This window comes from Aplidium turbinatum, chromosome 2 (assembly GCF_918807975.1).
Source record: "Aplidium turbinatum chromosome 2, kaAplTurb1.1, whole genome shotgun sequence".
Lineage (NCBI taxonomy): Eukaryota > Metazoa > Chordata > Ascidiacea > Aplousobranchia > Polyclinidae > Aplidium > Aplidium turbinatum.
In genome coordinates this window covers 38,306,973-38,327,147 of record NC_137473.1, presented here as the reverse complement: position 1 = coordinate 38,327,147, position 20,175 = coordinate 38,306,973, and the positions used below count along the sequence as shown (strand labels likewise).

General features: G+C 39.7%; 1 protein-coding gene across 1 annotated transcript in view; it reads left to right on the top strand.

Annotated features, from left to right (window-relative positions):
* LOC145765093 (uncharacterized) overlaps positions 1–17,667 on the top strand; it is a 29,074-nt gene extending 11,407 nt beyond the window's left edge. Inside the window, exons 15-41 of the mRNA XM_082576841.1 lie at positions 317–364; positions 440–547; positions 781–994; positions 1,901–2,185; positions 2,516–2,703; positions 3,092–3,182; positions 3,691–3,748; positions 4,177–4,385; positions 4,760–4,870; positions 5,341–5,543; positions 5,874–6,024; positions 6,264–6,377; positions 6,998–7,228; positions 7,555–7,737; positions 8,229–8,381; positions 8,656–8,828; positions 9,654–9,861; positions 10,085–10,269; positions 10,535–10,685; positions 10,964–11,097; positions 11,474–11,618; positions 11,826–12,053; positions 12,423–12,635; positions 13,075–13,224; positions 13,361–13,503; positions 13,800–13,972; positions 14,361–17,667. Of these exons, the coding sequence (XP_082432967.1) occupies positions 317–364; positions 440–547; positions 781–994; positions 1,901–2,185; positions 2,516–2,703; positions 3,092–3,182; positions 3,691–3,748; positions 4,177–4,385; positions 4,760–4,870; positions 5,341–5,543; positions 5,874–6,024; positions 6,264–6,377; positions 6,998–7,228; positions 7,555–7,737; positions 8,229–8,381; positions 8,656–8,828; positions 9,654–9,861; positions 10,085–10,269; positions 10,535–10,685; positions 10,964–11,097; positions 11,474–11,618; positions 11,826–12,053; positions 12,423–12,635; positions 13,075–13,224; positions 13,361–13,503; positions 13,800–13,972; positions 14,361–14,568 (4,458 nt within the window). The 3' untranslated portion in view covers positions 14,569–17,667. The remainder of the gene's footprint in view (positions 1–316; positions 365–439; positions 548–780; positions 995–1,900; positions 2,186–2,515; positions 2,704–3,091; positions 3,183–3,690; positions 3,749–4,176; positions 4,386–4,759; positions 4,871–5,340; positions 5,544–5,873; positions 6,025–6,263; positions 6,378–6,997; positions 7,229–7,554; positions 7,738–8,228; positions 8,382–8,655; positions 8,829–9,653; positions 9,862–10,084; positions 10,270–10,534; positions 10,686–10,963; positions 11,098–11,473; positions 11,619–11,825; positions 12,054–12,422; positions 12,636–13,074; positions 13,225–13,360; positions 13,504–13,799; positions 13,973–14,360) is intronic.
* Positions 17,668–20,175: the final 2,508 nt, after the last annotated feature.

Sequence of the window (20,175 nt, the reverse complement as noted above, 5' to 3'; positions counted from 1 at the left end):
TCGGTTTCTGCTACAGTATATGTCCACAATATAAGGTTGACAATTAGCAAGCGATACAAAAACGGAAAAAAGTGTACTTTCGTTTCGACATTGTCGTAACGTTCCATACTTGTGGTGTTGTACAATGTCCATGCTTCGAATCATTAGCACAGAGAGATAGTATTAATATATAACTAGCATTTCGCAGAGCCTTCCAAGTCACAAAGATTGACAGAGGTTTTCACTTGTCACTGAACTGCTGGTATCGGTAGTCAACTTCACCTGCTAGGTGTCCCTGGTGATTTTTTATGACGTTGATTCTTGATTGTTGTTGCAGAGCAGCAAAGTTGGGAAGCCCGGCACCCCAGGACTAAATGGCTTTGACGTGAGTGCTATTCCTTATGTTTGTTCATCTTATTCTATTCCAAATGATCGTTACTTCATACTTTTGGTTTTTTAGGGTCCTAAAGGTGAACGGGGTAACCAGGGTTTCGAAGGAAGAGATGGTCCTAAAGGGAGCAAAGGCGAACAAGGAGACGCAGGGTCACCTGGACCTGTTGGGTTACCTGTAAGTAACTATGCGTTAGTTAGACGCTGGAGCCACAAACCGGTTTTATTGGAAAGGTTGTGCAATTAATTTATTAATGTCATTTCATCCTCATTGGCGCTTTATTCACTCAGTTGAATTGATTCGCACAAGAAGTTTTGTAGCCTATCAAGCGCTTTTATATAAGCTATTCATAATCAGAATTTTGCAAACTTTCAAGTGTTGATTTTACAATGTCTTTTGTTGCCGTTCAGGGTGAAAGTGGTGAAACGGGCCCTGAGGGGGCTGATGGTCCCCTAGGACTACCGGGACCGAAAGGAGAGATGGGATTTTCTGGTTTTCCAGGCCTCAATGGACTTAAAGGTGCTCCAGGTTCACCTGGTACCCCAGGCAAGCAGGGTCCTCCAGGATTACAAGGGTTTGGCCTTCCAGGACCCCCCGGTAAGCCAGGACCTTCTGGAACGCCAGGTGAGTTTCTTTGTAGCTTTCCTCTATTCCAGCGGTCACCAAACTTTTTTCTCTGAGGGCCGGATTGCTGCAAGATTAACAGCTGCGGGCCGGATGGAAACTGCGAAAACATATACAACTATTTACAATCTCTATTGACTTGAATTGAGCACAATAAATAACAAAGTCAGCGGTGAGATACAAAGTTGTGATGAAAATTGAAAGGTTGCTGGAAAAGTTATCCCCTGCTGTGATACACTACAGGGCATCGTGCTCTTGACAAAATATTACATCTTTCCAAATTTGGCCTAGGCTGTCCCCATTTGTGGTGGCCTAATGATAAAAACAGAACACCAACATGGAGGCTGCCTGGTGGAAAAGTGTACAAATTCAACATACAACAATGAACTATAAGAACGAACAATTTCAACAAAAACCTTTTTCACTTTTTTCCTTAATAGTTGTAGTGCAGCTGTTATTTCCGCAGCACGTGGCGGGCCGGATGAAATCAGTTCGCCGGCCGGTTTTGGCCCGCGGGCCGTAGTTTGGTGACCTCTGCTCTATCCTAACTTCATTTTTTCTAGTTTGGTTTTGTTTAAAAAATACAGTCAGATTTTAGCAAAGGTAGATATTAGTGTTATGTTATTTTACGTAGTACTGAAGCTATCGCAGATTCGCCTTGCTTTCAATCTTTCCGAACACAAACAATTTCAGCAGAGCTAGATTGCCTTAAATCTATTTTTAGAGTTTTGAGTTCTGATTGGAAAAGTAATTCAGTGCCACTTTTGTAGTGATTTTGGTACAATCCATAAGGATATGTAGGCTGCAGTCACCGCCTGAGAGCCGGACACTGTAACCGCCAAGTCAGGTTAATTATGTAAAATTTTTTTTTTAATAATATGTTATTATTTTCGTTGACTTTTTCAGGACTTTCTGGTCGACCAGGGCAGCAAGGGCCTCAAGGACCTAAAGGGGAAGTAGGAGAAAGAGGTTTGTCTATTGTTGGGCCCCCAGGACAAGATGGACGTCCGGGAGCAAACGGCCAAGCAGGTTCTCCAGGGCCACGTGGACCCAAAGGAGAAAGAGGAGCTGATGCGGTTTTGACCCACGAAGCGATGGAAGATATGGCCAAAAACATGGCTGTTCCAGGAGATGTTGGACTTCCTGGTCCTCCTGGACCTCCAGGATTCAGCGGCAGTACTGGACCTGCAGGTAATGCATCACTACCTTAAAATATAGCTATTTTTTGATATACTCTTTACGAAAAAAAATTGCTCATCTTCACCATCCACGGAGGAAGTTATCTGAGAGGAAGGAGAATCGAAGCAGTTCCTGAAAAAAAAAATTGGGAGGTCTCTTTTTGTTCGCGTTTTGTGTAATTTAAGACCATGCTGAGTGGGCTCGCAAACATGCAGTTTGGCAACTCAATGTGTATTGGAATGTGCATTGCTTTCTTGACGTATTTTTTTCTATTTATTGAAGTATATTTTGTGTGAGATTACGATGGTGATAGTCATTTCTTATTACTTTTTGTTCATCCAGGACTGCGCGGGCCCCAGGGTCCAAAAGGAGAAGAGTGTGGTGTTTGTGAATTGGGTCCTAAAGGAGCACAAGGCCCCATTGGGTCACAGGGAATTCCTGGTGAAGCCGGAGCTATGGGATTCGCTGGAGCTGACGGCCAAAAGGGAGAAAAAGGATTTAATGGATTTCCAGGCCTTTCAGGAAATCCCGTAAATGTTAACAAACGTGGTCACTGGTCAATTATGATGTTACTCAATATGCTTGCAACGAAATATATCATTTAATCAACTTATCAAAGATGATTGCGCTTTAATGCGCTAGTTTTGAATCAGATTCAGGGTAGGGTTGAAATAAATTTGCTGCTATTCGTCATATTGCGAAAACCCTTTGTTTACATTTTTCGTTGTTGATGAGAGTTTTTTTTGCAACATCTGAAAAAATAAGCAGACTCTGCGTGGAAGACAATTATCAAACTGTCGAAGAATCAAAACTGCAGCAGGTGATGGCAGCCGATTCAACGTCATTTCTGGAACATAACCTTGCCCACCAAACCACTAACGTTATATAGTGTTGTTGTTAATATTTGCATGTCTACAGGGGCGTCCAGGACCCCAGGGCATGGTTGGGGCAACCGGACCTAAGGGCGACACCGGTGAACTACGAGTTGTCACCATAAAAGGAATGCAAGGTAAGATACTATTATAAACGTTTTTTAGTTTATTACGAATTTGAAATCAGTTGTTTTTCGTATAACAATTATCGTGACGGATGGTGGCATTTTTGGCTTGGTTAGGTTATCATAGCTCACCATCACAGTAAACATAAACGTAGAGACCGTATTAGCAAAGAATGTGCTTGCAAATGCAAATGCCTTTGGTGGTTTTGTTGCCGCTTGTAATTTTTCCGAAGATTGGCTTTGATTTTAACAGATATTTCAACGTAGACGTGCGTAACATACAAGACTTTCAGCAAACTTCTTTTCCACCCGCTGCGTTCAGTTTGTAGACTACCAGGAGATAACAACGTCCTCATTTTAGCGTCTTATCGTCAACGTTCTGTCCAGCCTTATCACATGTTTTTTCTGCTGCAGAAGTTACCCAGCCAAATTGATCGATCAATGAACCCTCATAATCAACTGTAGTCACCAAACAGCGATTTTTTACTAATATTCTTCCTTCACTGTTTGTTTCTTTCAGGTCCTCCTGGAGCCATTGGCTCGGCTGGTCGCCCTGGACAACCGGGAACCCCAGGAAGGTTAGTCATCTTATAGAAGAACGGAACATTTATTTTTCCAATATATAACTTACCGTCTGTGATGTTAATAGGCTAATTCTTCTTGTATCAATCAGATCATTCAAGCAAATTTAAAATTTCCACCTTCATTCCTGATAGTTCCTATGCCTGAGCCGAGCAAATAGCAAAGAAGGATGTTACTTTTAATAACATTAGAACTACTTTCGCATAGTGCTAAATATAAACACGTAGGAACTCAATCACAGGAAAAAAAAATGCTAACGCAAGATTCATATTTAAAGAATTTGTTCTAGAATCAAAAAAAGGATTAAAGTACTGATGTCACTGACACACAAATCAAATATTGATTTCTGTGCTGTGTTTTTCTGAGTGTTTTTCAACCTATAAATATTAAGTCAAACATAATTAGCTTGTTTTATGTTTTGCAGCGATGGGCTTAATGGTGTATCCGGTGCGAAGGGTCAGAAAGGTGAATTCGGGCCCCCTGGGCCAGAGGGTCCATCTGGTGAGACTGGGCCGCCTGGAAAGCCCGGCGTACCTGGCAAAGACGGTTTAGATCTTCCCGGCGAGCAAGGAGAGCCTGGTCCAAAAGGTGCCACTGGTAGTCAAGGACCTCTTGGTATTCCCGGACCACTAGGTATGTAAATAGTTTACAGTTTGATGCATTGATAGCCTACAGAGTTTGGTTGATGCAGCAACAATATATATTTTTATATATCGTTTGTGTCATTTTGTTAAATGAATCTAAGCCATCGGCATAACGTATTGAACCTACCCTGCCAGCAAAGTACGTTCTTTTTACACTTATTCATAAAATGATTGGCTTCCTTGCCTTTCCGTCTACTGTATACGACAAAAAAAATCGAAAGAGCAGCTTTTGCAAGCTTGGTACTCAACTAGATTGAGAACAAAGTCTGCTAAAACAGTAAAGTATAACAATTCTAGTCAAGCAACTACGGCCATGGAGTAATAGTTCATGGTAATTGTAAACATTGTAAAATTTGTTCTTAGGTCAAAAGGGTGAGCCAGCCGAAGCAGGGATTGTAGCTGGGGAGAAGGGTGACCAAGGACCCCAAGGACGTTCTGGTATCCCTGGTGAAATCGGGGAACCTGGTGACAAAGGTACTTGCTACTTGTTTCTAGATCATCAAGTTGACGTATGTAATTGTATATCTCAACGTTATTATTGAAAGCTTTGGTAGAGAGTTCGCTTGTTATTGTTATTGAAAAGCCAACAGTTTTTTTCACACAAATGTGGTATTGGGCAAAATTAATCGTAAATTGTATTGTACGTACCGTACTGTGAATTAGAACTTTAATTATGAAGCAGGGTAAGTGCATGATTTGTAAGCTACAGAACCTTCAACACAGATTTGGTTATTGAGTTGGCTGGAAGTGGAATCGTTTGAAGGGTGTCATTTAGTTGAGTTTGGTCATGGTTTTGTCAAGAAATACATAAATGTTACTTTTTGCGAGAACAATCAAAATAATCGCAAAGACAAACATGCAGAAATGTTTTTACGTTGATTCAACGTCACCAGGCGTTTTAAAATGGCAAGTTGGAAAACTGGTCTGATTTATTTTCTTGCCAGGTGAGAGAGGGGCTCCCGGATTTGCGGGATTTGCCGGAGAGAAAGGAGATAAGGGAAAACATGGCTTACCTGGAGATTCAGTCGCGGGAAAACCAGGTGAAAATGGCGCGCCTGGCTTGCCCGGTCGAGATGGCCAGCCTGGGCGTCCTGGGTCTAGCGGTCTTGATGGGATGGATGGGTTAGATGGTCTTCAGGGGCCTAAGGTAAGAAATAGTGTATTTGCCACATATTTTTGAATACAAAGGTATGGACAGATTTCCAATAACTTTTCCGCTTGTCGAGCGTTTACAAAAGTAATGAAGAAGTATCTAACTTTTTACTTATTCCAGCACATCCAGAACGCTATTTAAACGACAAACTTCACAAAAAGAACATAGCTATAAAAGTTTAGAAATTTATCTACGTTTAAAAATTCCCCCCCCCCAAAAAAAAAATATCACACCAGTAAGTTAAGTTTTTGAAATTTTGTTTGTTTTTACCAACTGCCGTAGCTCAGTGCACTGTTCTGGTATTGATCCAATTTATATCTTTAGGGTGAACCTGGTGTGGGCCGCCCTGGTCGCGCAGGAAGAAGAGGCGAAAGGGGCATAGAAGGAGCCCAAGGCAAGAAAGGTGAACCTGGTGCAGAAGGCCAAGAAGGACCTCAGGGACCTGCAGGGCCGACGGGAAAAGATGGGCAAGAAGGTGATGATTTTGAGACGTGTTTGGTGTGTTTTATTCTACATGTGTGTTGGTTTTCTATTGGAAATGATGTGGTGTTGATTGCTGACAGCTCAAGAATGAATTCGAATGAAAACTCTGCTTGAACAATGAACATTTGTCGCTGTGTCAGCAACACTATGATATTTTAATGAAAATTTTACTGCTTTATAAAAGTACAACTGTGATTCAAAACTTCAAAGCCGTATTATTATTCTATACAGGGGAAAAGGGATCTCGAGGCCCTCGTGGATTTCAAGGTCTTTCTGGAGAGCCAGGAGAAGCGTTAGAGGGTCCCATGGGGCCACCAGGATTCAGAGGCCCGTCAGGGAATGCAGGTAAATGTGTTTGGTAGTCGAGTTAATGAACAAGCAAAAATAGCTATAGACAACTTAAGCTTTAATTACAAAAAATTAGTTTTTCATGTTTTGGATTATTTTTGTTAGTTATTTTTATTCAATTTTTTGCGTTATAATTCATTCAAATAATGTAGCAGTTTATACCAAGATAAGCAATCACAGCAGAAACATTATTTTTTTCTAATAACCACCAATCGTTCCTCTGGTGATTCTAGATTAAATTAACGAGCAAATGGTTGAAACGCCTTATCAATCTGATAAAAAAAAAAATAGCCCAAACTGTAGAAATGAAACTCATATTCAGCAACTTTTCAAAAACTAATCAGTTTTCCTTGTAATTACATTTAATTCATTCAATAGCAATGAAGGTGAATACAGTCTAGTTTTCGAAACCTTTGCTGAATGTGAGTTTTATTTCTTCAGTTAGTGTTCTTAAATTTTGATCAAACCAGATTGCATTTTTTTAAATTTCATAACTCTCGACGTTTCGACACTCAAAAGTGATTGATTTCTCCAGAGCCCAATGAATCACTTATATTTACATGCATGTATCGAAAGTATATAAACTAAATCACTAAACAGGTTCATTGCGTACATAGGTGAACCTGGACCTCGGGGTCGTCAGGGTGAACCCGGTCCCCCAGGACAAGCTCTTGCTGGTGAAAAAGGTAGTTCGGGTGAAACTGGGGAGCCCGGAGAGCCAGGGGAGCCAGGACTTCCTGGTGAACCAGGTGAACCTGGAAATGATGGATTAATTGGACCTAATGGCTTGTCTGGAGAACCAGGGGCCATTGGAGATATTGGACCAAGAGGTCGAGAAGGCAAAATGGGTATGTCAATGCGCTGCTGAACTTTTTAACTATTTGAGTTAGTTTTCAATGAGTCAGTTTGTATTTATTATCACAAGTGTTCAATATTCAATTCGTTTATGAAGTACTACACAACGCTATCAGTGAAGCCTATTGTATTGTTGCCAGGTTTATCCCTGTCACTGCTCTAAGCTTTTTGGCATGTTATCACCGAGATTGGTCAAGTTATTTTTATACAACTTCCACAATTACTATTGGCTTCAATCTAAATTTTTTGTTAAATCAATTTGTAGTTACTTGCCTCTGGGCTGTGTTCCTTCTGTGTCTACTTGTTGATTTTTACTCAGGATTTCCTGGGCCTAAGGGAGATGCAGGAGAAAATGGAGTTCCTGGAATAGATGGGATACCAGGAGTGAATGGACCTGCTGGTGATTTGGGTGCTCCTGGACCTAGGGGATCTCAAGGTCAAAAGGGTGAACCGGCCGCCATCCCAGACGGTTTAATAGCAGATGGACAGAAAGGAGACAAAGGTGATATAAATGTTCTTGTTAAACGTTGCGTTGTGAATTTACAGAATATAAGTTTTTACATCGCCGACAGGGAATGAACATACTTTGGTAAAATATTGACAGTATTTTTGTTGTCGACTGTTGCCTGCATTGCTCAAAGGTTAGAGCCCTGGTATGATGTTCGAAACAGTGCCGGACTGCCGGTTCCACACCACTCAAGAGCATACAAATGTGTTTTTAGCAAGAGGTTGGCATCTGGCCATTACAGCGATTTCTGATCACCATAGCGCAAACAATACGTACCAAACATGGCAGAGGTCTAGAAAAGGATAGAAGCGACAGAATGCGAAATAACTTCGCTTTAATTTGACTAATCTGAATCGAAGCCTATCTTAATTTTTCATTGGGTTACCATCAACTGATCATAAGTTTTATTTTGATTTTTTTCTTTGGCTTGCTTTGGTCCAAAAAGTTATCGGTTTTAAATACATTTATTTTCTCTTTTCAACCAGGCGAACCAGGATTACTAGGCAACAGAGGAATGGACGGGTTGCCTGGGGGGACAGGAGCGCCCGGTGAGCCAGGTGCTCAAGGGCCATCTGGACCTATTGGACCACCCGGAGATGAAGGAGAACCAGGAAGAGACGGGCCTTTTGGAGAGCAAGGTGATCATGTCTGAACTAACAGTTGTTTGCATCCGTGTTCAATTGTGCTGTAGGCCGCGCAGGTCACGTTGTAATATGCAGGCGCAGCAGCCAGTACGTCAACTAAAAGGTCATGAAGACAAATTTAGTGATGCGAATAGAGTGTAACTCTTCTTTTTAAAGCTGTTGTCTTTCCTTTTTAGTTCATAACATTTTACACGTTGTATTCATTATTATCAAACAACATGGAAGTAATGTTTATGTTTTGAGGGTCTTTTTACTGTCTGCATCTCAGGTCCCGAGGGAGACAAAGGAGATTTTGGTTTGCCCGGGGATGCAGGATTAGATGGACCTCAAGGTGATACTGGCCCACCAGGACCGCCAGGACCAATTGGTGCCCTTGGATCAAAAGGTGACAAAGGAGAACGAAGCACAGTTGCCGGAGCCCCAGGACAACCAGGAACGCCAGTGAGTGTTTTTCCACAAAAAGTCTGCAACAAAATCGTAAAAATTTGATTTTTTGTTTTAAATCGACACTCACTTTATTTGCTGATTAATCTATTTCTTTACCGGCCTTTTCTCTCTTAAGTACAAAAACTTGACAAGTTGATTCTAGGTTGGTGTAAGCTACGTTTATTAAGAGAAAAGATATAATAAGCCGAAATGTGTACAGAATGATAAATACATCGGTTTAAAAAAAAATTAGTTGATGAGATAAACTTGCGCTAAAAAATGTCGGCCATGGGCATATAAGAGCAATGAAACTTTTAGCATACGAAAACTAATCGTCTTGCAAGTCAGACCCATGGATTTATGCATTTGCCCATAATAATCAGATAAAAGTACCCTGTTCAAGAACTACAGTACTGTAGATACTTTACAATGCAGAATAAAGGGCTCGAAACTACAATCACATTTGATTATCCACCACGCTCGACCACTATTCACTTACAGTATTTGTTTTTTTGCTGTTCTTCCTTCCTTTTTCTGTTTTTGTGTCAATTTGCTATTTACAAACGCAATACTTTCTTTCGTATAACTGTTTGAATGAGAGAGTGCAGACTCGACGATCTCCTACGCCTTCAGGGTTAAGGTCTTTCGCACTCGCTCATTGGATGCACACTGTACGCTATTGTTTTATGTACGTTTCGCATCCAAACAAAAATAAAATGACCATCCACTAGAAGAGATCTTTATGATTGATTTGCAAAATGTTAATATCAATTAAGCAAGCATAGAATCAGTCAAGCCTAGTCAATCCCTCCTGGCTTAATATAACCTGCTCGTGTTTAGGGATTGGACGGTTCAGACGGAGAGCCTGGTCTTCCAGGTCTGGATGGGGTTCCTGGGAAAAATGGCGCATCAGGAGAGCCTGGGGTCAAAGGTGACAAGGGTACTCCAGGACGTGATGGATATGAAGGAAGAAGAGGCCCTGCCGGGATGAAAGGATCGCCCGGTGATCAAGGACCAGCTGGACCGTCTGGTCCACCAGGGTTAAGAGGTAAGTTAATAACAAATCTAAGGGTCACTTTCAGTTTCATTGTAAATCTTTGTATTGTCGTAACATAACGATGCAAGACATTTCCCGAACCGACGATCCATTGTTTTTTAAGCAGATGTAAACATAAAAAAACTCTTAGAAGCATTCATAACTTTTTGCTACTTCTAACCAAATTAATGTCGTGCATGTCTTTTCATGAAAAATCTTTTGTAATTTTATCTAGGACTTGATGGGATGCCTGGAGAACCAGGAGAAGTCGGTCTTGAAGGTCTTCCTGGACAAGATGGAATCCCTGGCACAAGAGGGGAACGTGGTCCCCAAGGCGAATCGGTTGTAGGACCTCCTGGCCCTGAAGGACCCCAAGGACTTATCGGCAGTAAGGGTGAACCCGGAGATTCAGGACCAGCTGTAAGTTTGCGTTCAAGATTTTAAGTAGATCTTCAATATTTTGTTGTTTAAAACTAACCAACTGAAACGTGAAACTAACCGAGTATTAAAAAGAAAAAATCTCAACTTAACCCTTCATTTATTTTCTATTATACGAATGGTCAGCTTTTCATATATAGCCCATGGGTGGTCAGGCGGCGTTGTTGGTAGACCACACGATATAGTGGCACCAAATCAAGTTTATCGTTTTGCCTGCTGCTATTGATATTCGATTTTTATCTGTCAGGGTTATCCTGGTCCTACTGGAATCAAAGGAGAACCCGGTGCAATGGGTAAAGATGGACCCGTAGGGCGCACTGGGGAACCTGGTCCACGTGGTGCTTCAGTAAAGGGCGAACGAGGAGTAACAGGACTTCCTGGTTTAACCGGAAACGATGGTATGAAAATAAAATAAAAATGGAAGAGCTAAGGTTGCTAAAACTTACGGCTACATGTTGTGAGTGTCACCAAAACTAAAATAAATTTAATTCAAAAGCATCAAACCTATGTAACAGTGTTACCACAAGTCGTAGGCTTAAATTTTTTCTTGGATTTTTCTGATTGATATCCATGCTTGTTTTTTGGAAATGAGGGTAAAAAAATTTATTTAATATAAATTCAGCAAAACTGTATGATGCGGAATATCCTGTTCAGTTATATACTAAAAATTCTTCAGGACCCGACGGTCTCGCGGGAATACCCGGAGAGCGTGGTGAGCGTGGATCAAAAGGAGAAAGGGGTGAAGAAGGTGACGTGGGTTTGCCAGGTCGAAACGGATCTCCTGGAGAAAAAGGAGCGACAGGATTTCGAGTGGGTTTTCTAACTTTCGATGCTGTGAATTCTTTATCATTGAACGAAAGAACAACACTTTCAAACTTACGTTTTTGGTTATGCACTAGCCTAACGTTTAGTTTTTTAGTCCACATGTCAACAAAATAATGACTAAGCAGTAGACTTTTTTAATCGTATATCATAAAGATGTCAAGAATTCATTTCATTTTATGTAAATGCATTAAGACTTCGAATCCACTTGAGCAACACCTTTCATGTTGTTCTTGAGATGTCAAAGGTCAAAGCCATACTCTTTCAAACTTATGCAGATTGCTATACCACTTTTCTATTCAGTTGATTAGGATCATAAGGGTATTTCGTTTTTTCAGTCTTCATCAATATGTTTTCATTTTAGGGTCTTGATGGAAGTCGCGGATCTCCCGGAGCAAAAGGAGATAGGGGTCTCGCAGGGGCTGATGGATTACCAGGAAACCCTGGAGAGCCTGGAGAAAATGGAAGGCCAGGAAGGGATGGGACTTCCGGACGAAAGGGAGAAAAGGGTAAATAAATATATTTTTTAAAGCAGAAATTTATTTTTTAGCCGATAATCGAGTAAGTGTCGCTATTTCATAACCTTGATGTATTGCTGCTCGTAATTAGTAGTTACAATACAATATCTATAAAGCTGAATAAAACTCAAAATGCACTTACATCTTCCATAAGGCCATTAAAAAGTAGAAAAACTAAAATTGACTGAACCGTTTTAGGAGCGATTGGTCTCCCTGGAGATGATGCTTTGCCTCTGGTTCAAGAAGGAGCAAAAGGTGCTCCCGGCCCAGCTGGTCCACCTGGCCGAATTGGAAGACCTGGCGCCACCGGTCGACAGGGAGCTGTTGGCCTTACAGGGCCGAAAGGGGAGAAAGGAATTGACGGAATACCCGGACTCAATGGACTCACTGGTGACCGTGGTGAACCAGGTGCCCAGGGACCCATTGGTAAGAACAACTTTACATACAGATATTTTCATATTCAGTTGTATGCATCCTACATCCAGTAAGTCTGGTCTCAGTCAATAAAACGACAAACTAACAAAATGGAAAGATGAAGGTTCAAGCCCAACTGTGATTTAAGAATTTATTTATTACTTAAAAACGTAAATGCACGCGATCTCATCACACCAGCGTCGCCTAAACTGTGGCATTGCATGATGGTCTGACAAAGAAACTATCAGACTGGTCAAAGTCCACAGAGTTGGCAAGGGATGGTTGTTCTGTACTCATGAGCCATCTGAGGATTTCCAGATTTTTACATAGTTTTACTTTTACACAAAGCAGCAACAACATTTGTTTTTCTTGTTTTTATAGGACTTCCTGGCGTACCCGGAAGAGACGGATTGGACGGCAGGGATGGGTTCCCAGGCCCAGCTGGAGCAAGCGCTCTGTTCCACGGCTACTTCGTGACACGACACAGTCAAACCACAGAGATTCCTGAGTGTCCCTACGGAATGAATAAACTGTGGGACGGATACTCCCTTTTGTTCATCCAAGGAAATGAAAGAGCTCACGGACAAGATTTAGGTTTGCGTTGTTTTAACATAATTCTATACTGCATTTAGTTTTACTTCATTTCACTCATTATTTTGGTAACTGTTTTTTCGTAGGTGGTTCCCTTTCACTAATAAAATACCGCAAAACAAGGTAGTCCAAGCGTAAAAGTTACTCAAAAGTTAATAAATCTATATGAAAATATACGGTGACGTAATTAAGCTGAAGTGATGTAATTGATTCAATTCTGGTCTGGTGTGCAATACCGATTGGTGTGCTCTCTAAAACTGCAGGACGACTTTAGATGCCACCACTCTGTTTATTCAAAATTTAAATAGGTAGCCGTTTTTGCATGAAGTAGAAGTGACATTGAAAGATACTAGCCAGCAGCCACGCTACTCCGACATGTCGTTTAAATGATTTTCCGCTTGGTTTGGATGAAGGACTTAAGTTACTTCTATTATTTTGGCAGGGACGGCCGGTTCTTGCCTGCGCCGATTCAGCACAATGCCTTTCTTGTTTTGCAACGTCAACAACAACTGTCGTGTGGCGTCAAGGAATGATTACTCGTACTGGCTATCCACTCCAGAACCCTTCCCAATGTCCATGGAAGCTGTCACGGGTGTGTACTGTGTAGTGTGTACCGGTTCAAACTCATTAACTTGCTGTGTCAATTAAAATGTCCACTTTTTTCTGCGATTCAAATGCATGACATTAGTATTTACGTCACTAAATAACTTGCTTTCAAATTATTTCAGGGACGGACATTGAGCCATACATCAGCAGATGTGCCGTGTGCGAGACACCCTCACTTACCATCGCAGTGCACAGCCAATCCGATAATATCCCTGACTGTCCAAACGGCTGGGAGAGTTTGTGGATAGGTTACAGCTTTGTGATGGTGGGTGACATTCAGCTTCTTAAAATGGATGCGGCATATTTCTATTGTTTGAAGAGATAAGATAAGTTGATAATAAAACACAATTTTGACCTTTTTCGCCTTTTTTTTAATCAGGATTCAAATGAAGAGAATCTCGTCGGATTAATTTTGTAAAGAAAATAGATTCTAGAATTTTGATTGCAGACTCACAGAAAGGTGTGACACTAGTTAATAGTTATAGTGTCAGTGGAAGAAACTCTTCCCCTTTAATTGTTATGTATCATCTTAAAATAACTTTGATGTTATCTACTTCACAGCACACGAGCGCTGGAGCGGAGGGAAGCGGACAATCCCTGCAATCTCCCGGCTCCTGCTTGGAGGATTTCAGGGCCGGACCGTTTATAGAGTGCCACGGCCGTGGAACCTGCAATCAATACGCGAACGGATACAGCTTCTGGCTGGCCACTATAATGCCGGACAATCAGTTCAAGTGAGTCACAACTTAGTCATAATAATCATAAGTTGTTTCATATTATTTAAGCAAAGTGCAATTTCTTTCTTCACGCACTTCGCAGACAACAACGTATCCCACGTTTGATTCATGCATTGGTTAATCAAACATGGCTTTCTGACACAAAAAAAAAGCATATATAACTGTGTCTATACATTACAGGATAGTATGTAATATTCAACTTAAATTTATATTTTAGAACATATAGAGAACTATACAGTATGGAAAGTTTTGTGGAGAAGAAAGCGTTTGTTTTAAGGCTCCATTTTTGGTTCACAAGGGCTGTTTCATTGCATTGAAACTACATCTACAAATGCAACTCTTACTACACATGCAACTATTACTTAACATATTATACAATTTCTAGAACTCCGGAATCTGAAACTTTGAAAGCTGGCACCTTGCGTCAACGAATCAGCAGATGCCACGTATGCATGCGAAGCGATGCTTCACCGCCACCGAGTGGAGAACCAATTCGCGACAATTTAAATCGACGTCGATCGGCCGATGGTCGGCATCGTTCCGTGAATGATGAAAACTATGTGAGGCCTAACATTGTCAGCACAGAAAGTTAAGCTTTAACCCCAAAGCAAAGATCGACTGCGGCACGCCAACTAGCGGTTTTATTTTTAACGATATTTTTTACGCTACAGACCCCCACAACCGGTTGCACTCCGATAGTAAATTTGTAACTGTTTGTTTGTCAAGTTTCATAGAGTTTTAAATACTGATACCACATTTACTCACAATGCCAGTATTGCTGTAGTCGTTACGCGGTTTTCATGAATGCTGAAGCTCTTGCATGAAACAAAAATCGATTTGAAATTGATGGGTCACTCGAGTTTCATTGTTTTATTTCGTCGTTTAAATCGAGTCAATGACCCAAGTGACGCTGGCCGACAACTTACTTTTTGTTTCAAAAATGCATATTGTATGACGTGCCTGTGATGTGAACCCTTTTCAATTGATTAACCTTGATAGTTGCCACAAGTTTTAAACACTGATGTTCAATTCACTACTATTGTTGGATTGCTTCATGTCATTTTACATCGGCATTCATACATTGATAACTAAAACTCACACCATACCAAGATTTTAGTGGTTCTGTTAAAAATCAAAGTGGTTGCTGTTTTTAAGGATTGTTAAAATTTCATGTTTGTCCGTTTTTATGTATGTGCTATGCTTTGACACATTGTTGCCGACACAATGCTAAGTGCTTCTATGTTGTAATGAATTGTTCTACTGTTAGGAAACGTTATTTTAATGTACACCGCAGAGTTATTAAATGATTTCACTTTTGTCTATATGTGAACAATATTTTTGAGATTAACCTGCAACAGTAACTACACTCCCCTGGCCATTACTATTTTGGTGTTAAAATCTCTGCTTTATGAAGAGAAGGTTCGTAACTGTACTTAGCACAACTATTTATTGCCTCTCGTAACTTAACCCAGTCACCTCGTCATTTAGAAACTTACAGCCACTATCAAAAATATCTCGGCTAGCCAAAATTTAAACGATGTTGAAGCGACGGAACAGGTCAAACGATGTTGATACGATATAAAAAAAAATTTTTTGGTTGGGATCATTCTTGGCTGCAAGGTCCGACCAATTTGCAATGCCGATAAATCTGCTCATTGAAATGTCAGCGTAAGTTGGTGGAATATGTATGTGAGACTAACCTTACTAAACCCTGTTCACTATCGCATTGAAGATGTATATCCCCTTAAATAGAAAGTGTGTCCCCTGGAGTCAATTCATCCGAGTTAAAAGCTCCTTTGTAGGCTAGGTGGTGAGTCGCCCGTTAAAGTGGCTAAAGTTGATGTTTTTATATTTTGTTGCGTTGAGACAATGTAAAAATGGCAACTTTGCTGATTGGGTCTTGTCAGCATTGTTGTCGTTAAATGTTTAGTTTTTAAAATGTTTATGATGTGACAACAAGCTATATGTTTTCATGTATGTATGTATCGCTTATGTGTTGTATTGTTTCAAGCCTTTTGTTGGTGATCAGCATAATATATTGGTATTAAGCCACGTTGAAACACACTCATAATCCTGTTTGTTTCTAATTCAACTTAGATAGCAAATCAACTGTTTTTTACATCAATGTTAAAAGTGGTTGATTTGCTATCTGAGACGTTTTTTGAGGAGACTTTTTACAATTTCCTGTCTGTAATCTTTGCATAAGAATTGTGTAATTTGTTAATTTTTTAAAGGAAGATGGCTATTTGGATGTGATCAATTTCGTAATTAATTTTGGTTTAATCATCCAGCTATGTCTGCAAAAATGCAAAACATTTACCTGTAGATTACTCACTTCCGTGTTTCCACTTATTGTTTTACGGTTGGTCTCACATTTGTCAGTGTCAATGTTTCCTTATATTTTATTGTCTTTTCGATTCTTTGAAATCAATTTTTATTTCAAAAATTAATCCAAAAGTTTTCTAAAAAATGTCAAATTATTAATTATCTTTTAACAAGACAAATGCTTTTACAGTAAGTGCCTTTATTTTCCGATGCAAAATTTTCTGATGCAATAAAGGCTCAGCCAAAGTGAAGTTTTCTAGTCTTTTCTTGTAAGAACGAAACTTTTCAAAACCTTGTCTTGGAAACAATTGTATATTTTTTTGTTTACTTAATTTACTAAATTCCAATTGTATTGTGTTTAAGTAAACTTTACAAACCACCTTTCCCTAGCAACAGCGTAAAAACGAAGCCAAATTCTCTTTCACACGATCTATGTTTTCAGAGCAGAAGTTGGAGACGTTTGCTTGTCTTGCCCCTTGTAATAGGCCTACTTAGTTTGAAATAAACTTTCAACGTTCTGGTTTGCAATTTAACTACTCCTGTTGCTGTGATGCATATCTGTGGAAGAATAACAGTAGAAGACTCTCTTGGCCTACTTGGCTTCATCGATGACTTCTTTTTGTGTCCGAAAGACAATTTCTTTCTATCATTTCTGCGATCATTAATGAAGAGGTATCTCTTTTCTAGATAAAAAAATATATAGAAAAAGAACTACTTTTAGCGTCAAACAAACATTATTTCACGCAAATATCGCTTGTATTATGAAACTTGTACATAGCAAATCGTCATTACGCACCAATGAGCAGTATTAGCCACCCCAATCTTTATTAGAGGCCACTGTACAGTATATATCATAACCTTTAAACCGCAGTATACCTTTGTATATAACGGGTTCGTTTATAGCATTCTTGCCTAATAGCCATTCAATCTGGTCGATTTTTTTTTGTAAAGTAATTACCTCCAAGTTCCTATACATTTGTTATATCTTAGAAATACCGCACGAGCAAATGAATTTTGAGTAAAAATTTTATTGATCCAATGGAATAATTTCGGATTGATTCAACACTTCACGACAGAAAAACCGGATTTTGACAAAATAGATATAATGTCATTTAAAGTTAGAATGACAAAATATTGATTTTTTGTTTTGCAAATTTAAACTCAAGTTTCATCCGACATGATTTCAGGCTGTTAAAATCTGCTTTTGGTTTGTCTTTAGAACTTTGCAGTGATAAACGTCTTTTTGTGTTTTTATTACTTCCTGAAACAAAATGCTTTCCACATCTTTTATTTGTTTGCGATTTAAATTTATGTTGCCCCATTCGCCCCTTGCTTATTTCTAATAAAATTTCACGTTTTCACAATGGGACATGGTGTAGGGTTATTTCAACCTGAGCGCAAATGAAGTAAATGTGGCCCATTGGGTTATTGCCCTTCGAATTATAGTCAGACGCATGAATTATGGTCTCATGTGCCGTTGAATGTGGATTTTTCTGTTCCGGTTGCGAACGCAGTTGAGTGCTTTTGATTTTTGATGCGTTCTTTTACTAATCGTTCTTTTCTTATTTCGTTCTTTTCTTACTAATGCGTTCTTTTACGACCGTTGTCAATTTTTGTTACACTCGACTGCCGAGAAACACATGTTTTTGGAAAAGTCTTGATGGCTAGTGTGGAGGCTACACCGGGATGGTTAGCGAAACACACTGCTCACTGTTCTGTTGTGAGTAGTCAAGTAGTGCTGACGCCATGAAGATCGCTCCTCATCAACAGTGCATATCCTTGGTGACAGTTAGTTTAGTTGTTTTCTTTCCACATAGGTAAGGATTCAATTGACTGACAAAAGCAGCTGTTGAGAACTATGTGGCATGAATTAGTGGTGCGATACTGATGAGCCTCATGGACGAAGCACGTGTTTATCGTTGTCAATTCTTGCTACACTCGACTGCCGAGAACCTTTTACTAATATTCAAAGTTTGCTTAATATTAATTAGCCTACTCGTATTGTCGATTTGACAAAGCGTAACGTATACTGACGTATTCTAGCAGCCTACGGTTATTTTACACCGTTTTACACTTGATAGATTTTTTTGCCGAGTCTCGCCCTTTGTTATAAATTCTCAACTGCAAGTTTGTGATCTTCATATTATGCGAGTTTTGATACAACATATCAGAGGCAGCAATTTAATTCAATAATGTATCAAATAAAAACTGAAAGAATTTCTTTTTTGTCCACTGCCGACGATGAGTGCGCTGGAGTACCTCATCATAACAGTCGTGCGTTTTACGACATATCGAACTCACGTAAAGGCACTAAACTCTTATATCCTTGATCTTTTTAATCTATGTATAGCCTACCTTGGTAGTAGTTTTTAATTGCAAGTCTCGGTGGGTAAGGAAAAGGCAACATTTCATTTGAACACATCAGCTTGTTCTTCTCACCTACCATCAACGCTTCTTGCGGCATGTCACAGACAAAAGAAAACGATTCAATTTTATGCACTCGAGTTCTCACGTATTCTTTTTCTATGAAACTTTCTGCCGGTAAAGATTCAAACTCGGCAAATTTAATTATAGTACGACGCTGGAGTTGGATTGAGACGAGTTTTTTTACGTGTGTTTTTTGTTTTGTTGTTTGATCTATCTTGTTCTAACTTGTTTGAGCTATCGAGGCGGACTTTATGGAAATTCTTGTCCGCCTCGATAGCTCAGTTGGTTAGCGCGTCACTTCTGGAACGAAGAAGCTTCAAGATCAAGCGGCGCTGGTTCGACTCTCGGGGTGTGCGCTTGAGCAACGCATGTTAAGGACTGCTCTCCATTCAGCGGCATCTAATGGATGGAATAGTTCCTCGACAATAAGACTTCAACAATCGGAAACTCCACTCTTTCAATCTCGGTGACCGGGCTTGCGTCAGTAATTCAAAGCCTCTACAAGTATGCGAAACTGTCAGGATTAAGCTCTGCAAGAAGCTTTCCCAGTCCGAAGATAAAAATTCAATCAATCAATCTGAATGTCATATACCCACTACCCAGACAGCAAAATCCGTCATTTTTACATTGTTTAACGTCTGCATACGTTAAACAATGTAAAAGTAATGGATTTTGCTGTCTGGGTAGTCAATTGAAGGTTACCGAAGTCAAGAATGCCCAACCTAAATATTTAGTAGGGCAATTTGTTAGATTTTAGGATTTAGATAATTGCGAAGAAATCCTTAATTAGATTTTGTTGGAAAGTGTTATGGAATCGACTTGCCTACTTTGAAGTTAGAAGTTACGCTTCACGATGTCGACCACTAACTTTATGGAAATTCTTATCGTACTGGCAGAACTATACTAATTAAAATGAAAACTTTTTAAACAAAGCAATATTCTGAAGACGACAACGAGTTTTTTTACAGTGTGCTATCCAAAGTAGACGGAAAGGCAAATAGAATTATCAACAGTTTGTGTTTAACTTTAACCAATGGCATGAACTGCCTGGTCGAGGTTGGCTTACAGCGAAACCAGAGCTGAACCGACATCGTTTCGAAAGTTGAACAAACTGTCTTATCCAAGCAACCAACAACAAAAGAACAGTGATTGGTTTGTATTTAAACGGTTAAAAACCTAATACCTAAGAACCAAGCTGAAAATAAAAGTGTTTTAATCATCTCGTAATGCACTCAAAACGGCAATAGAAAAAGATGCAATAGAAAAAGGCAATAGAAAACTATGCATACTTTTCCATTTATGCTTATTGATTTATTCTTCCTAGCGTCATAAAGACTCGAGCCAAATCGATCGGAAGTAGTTGATTCACTTTTGCAAGAAAAAGCTCTAAATTCCGCGGATATAATTTAATTAATCGATCCAAACACCAACTAAATTAGTAGCTAATC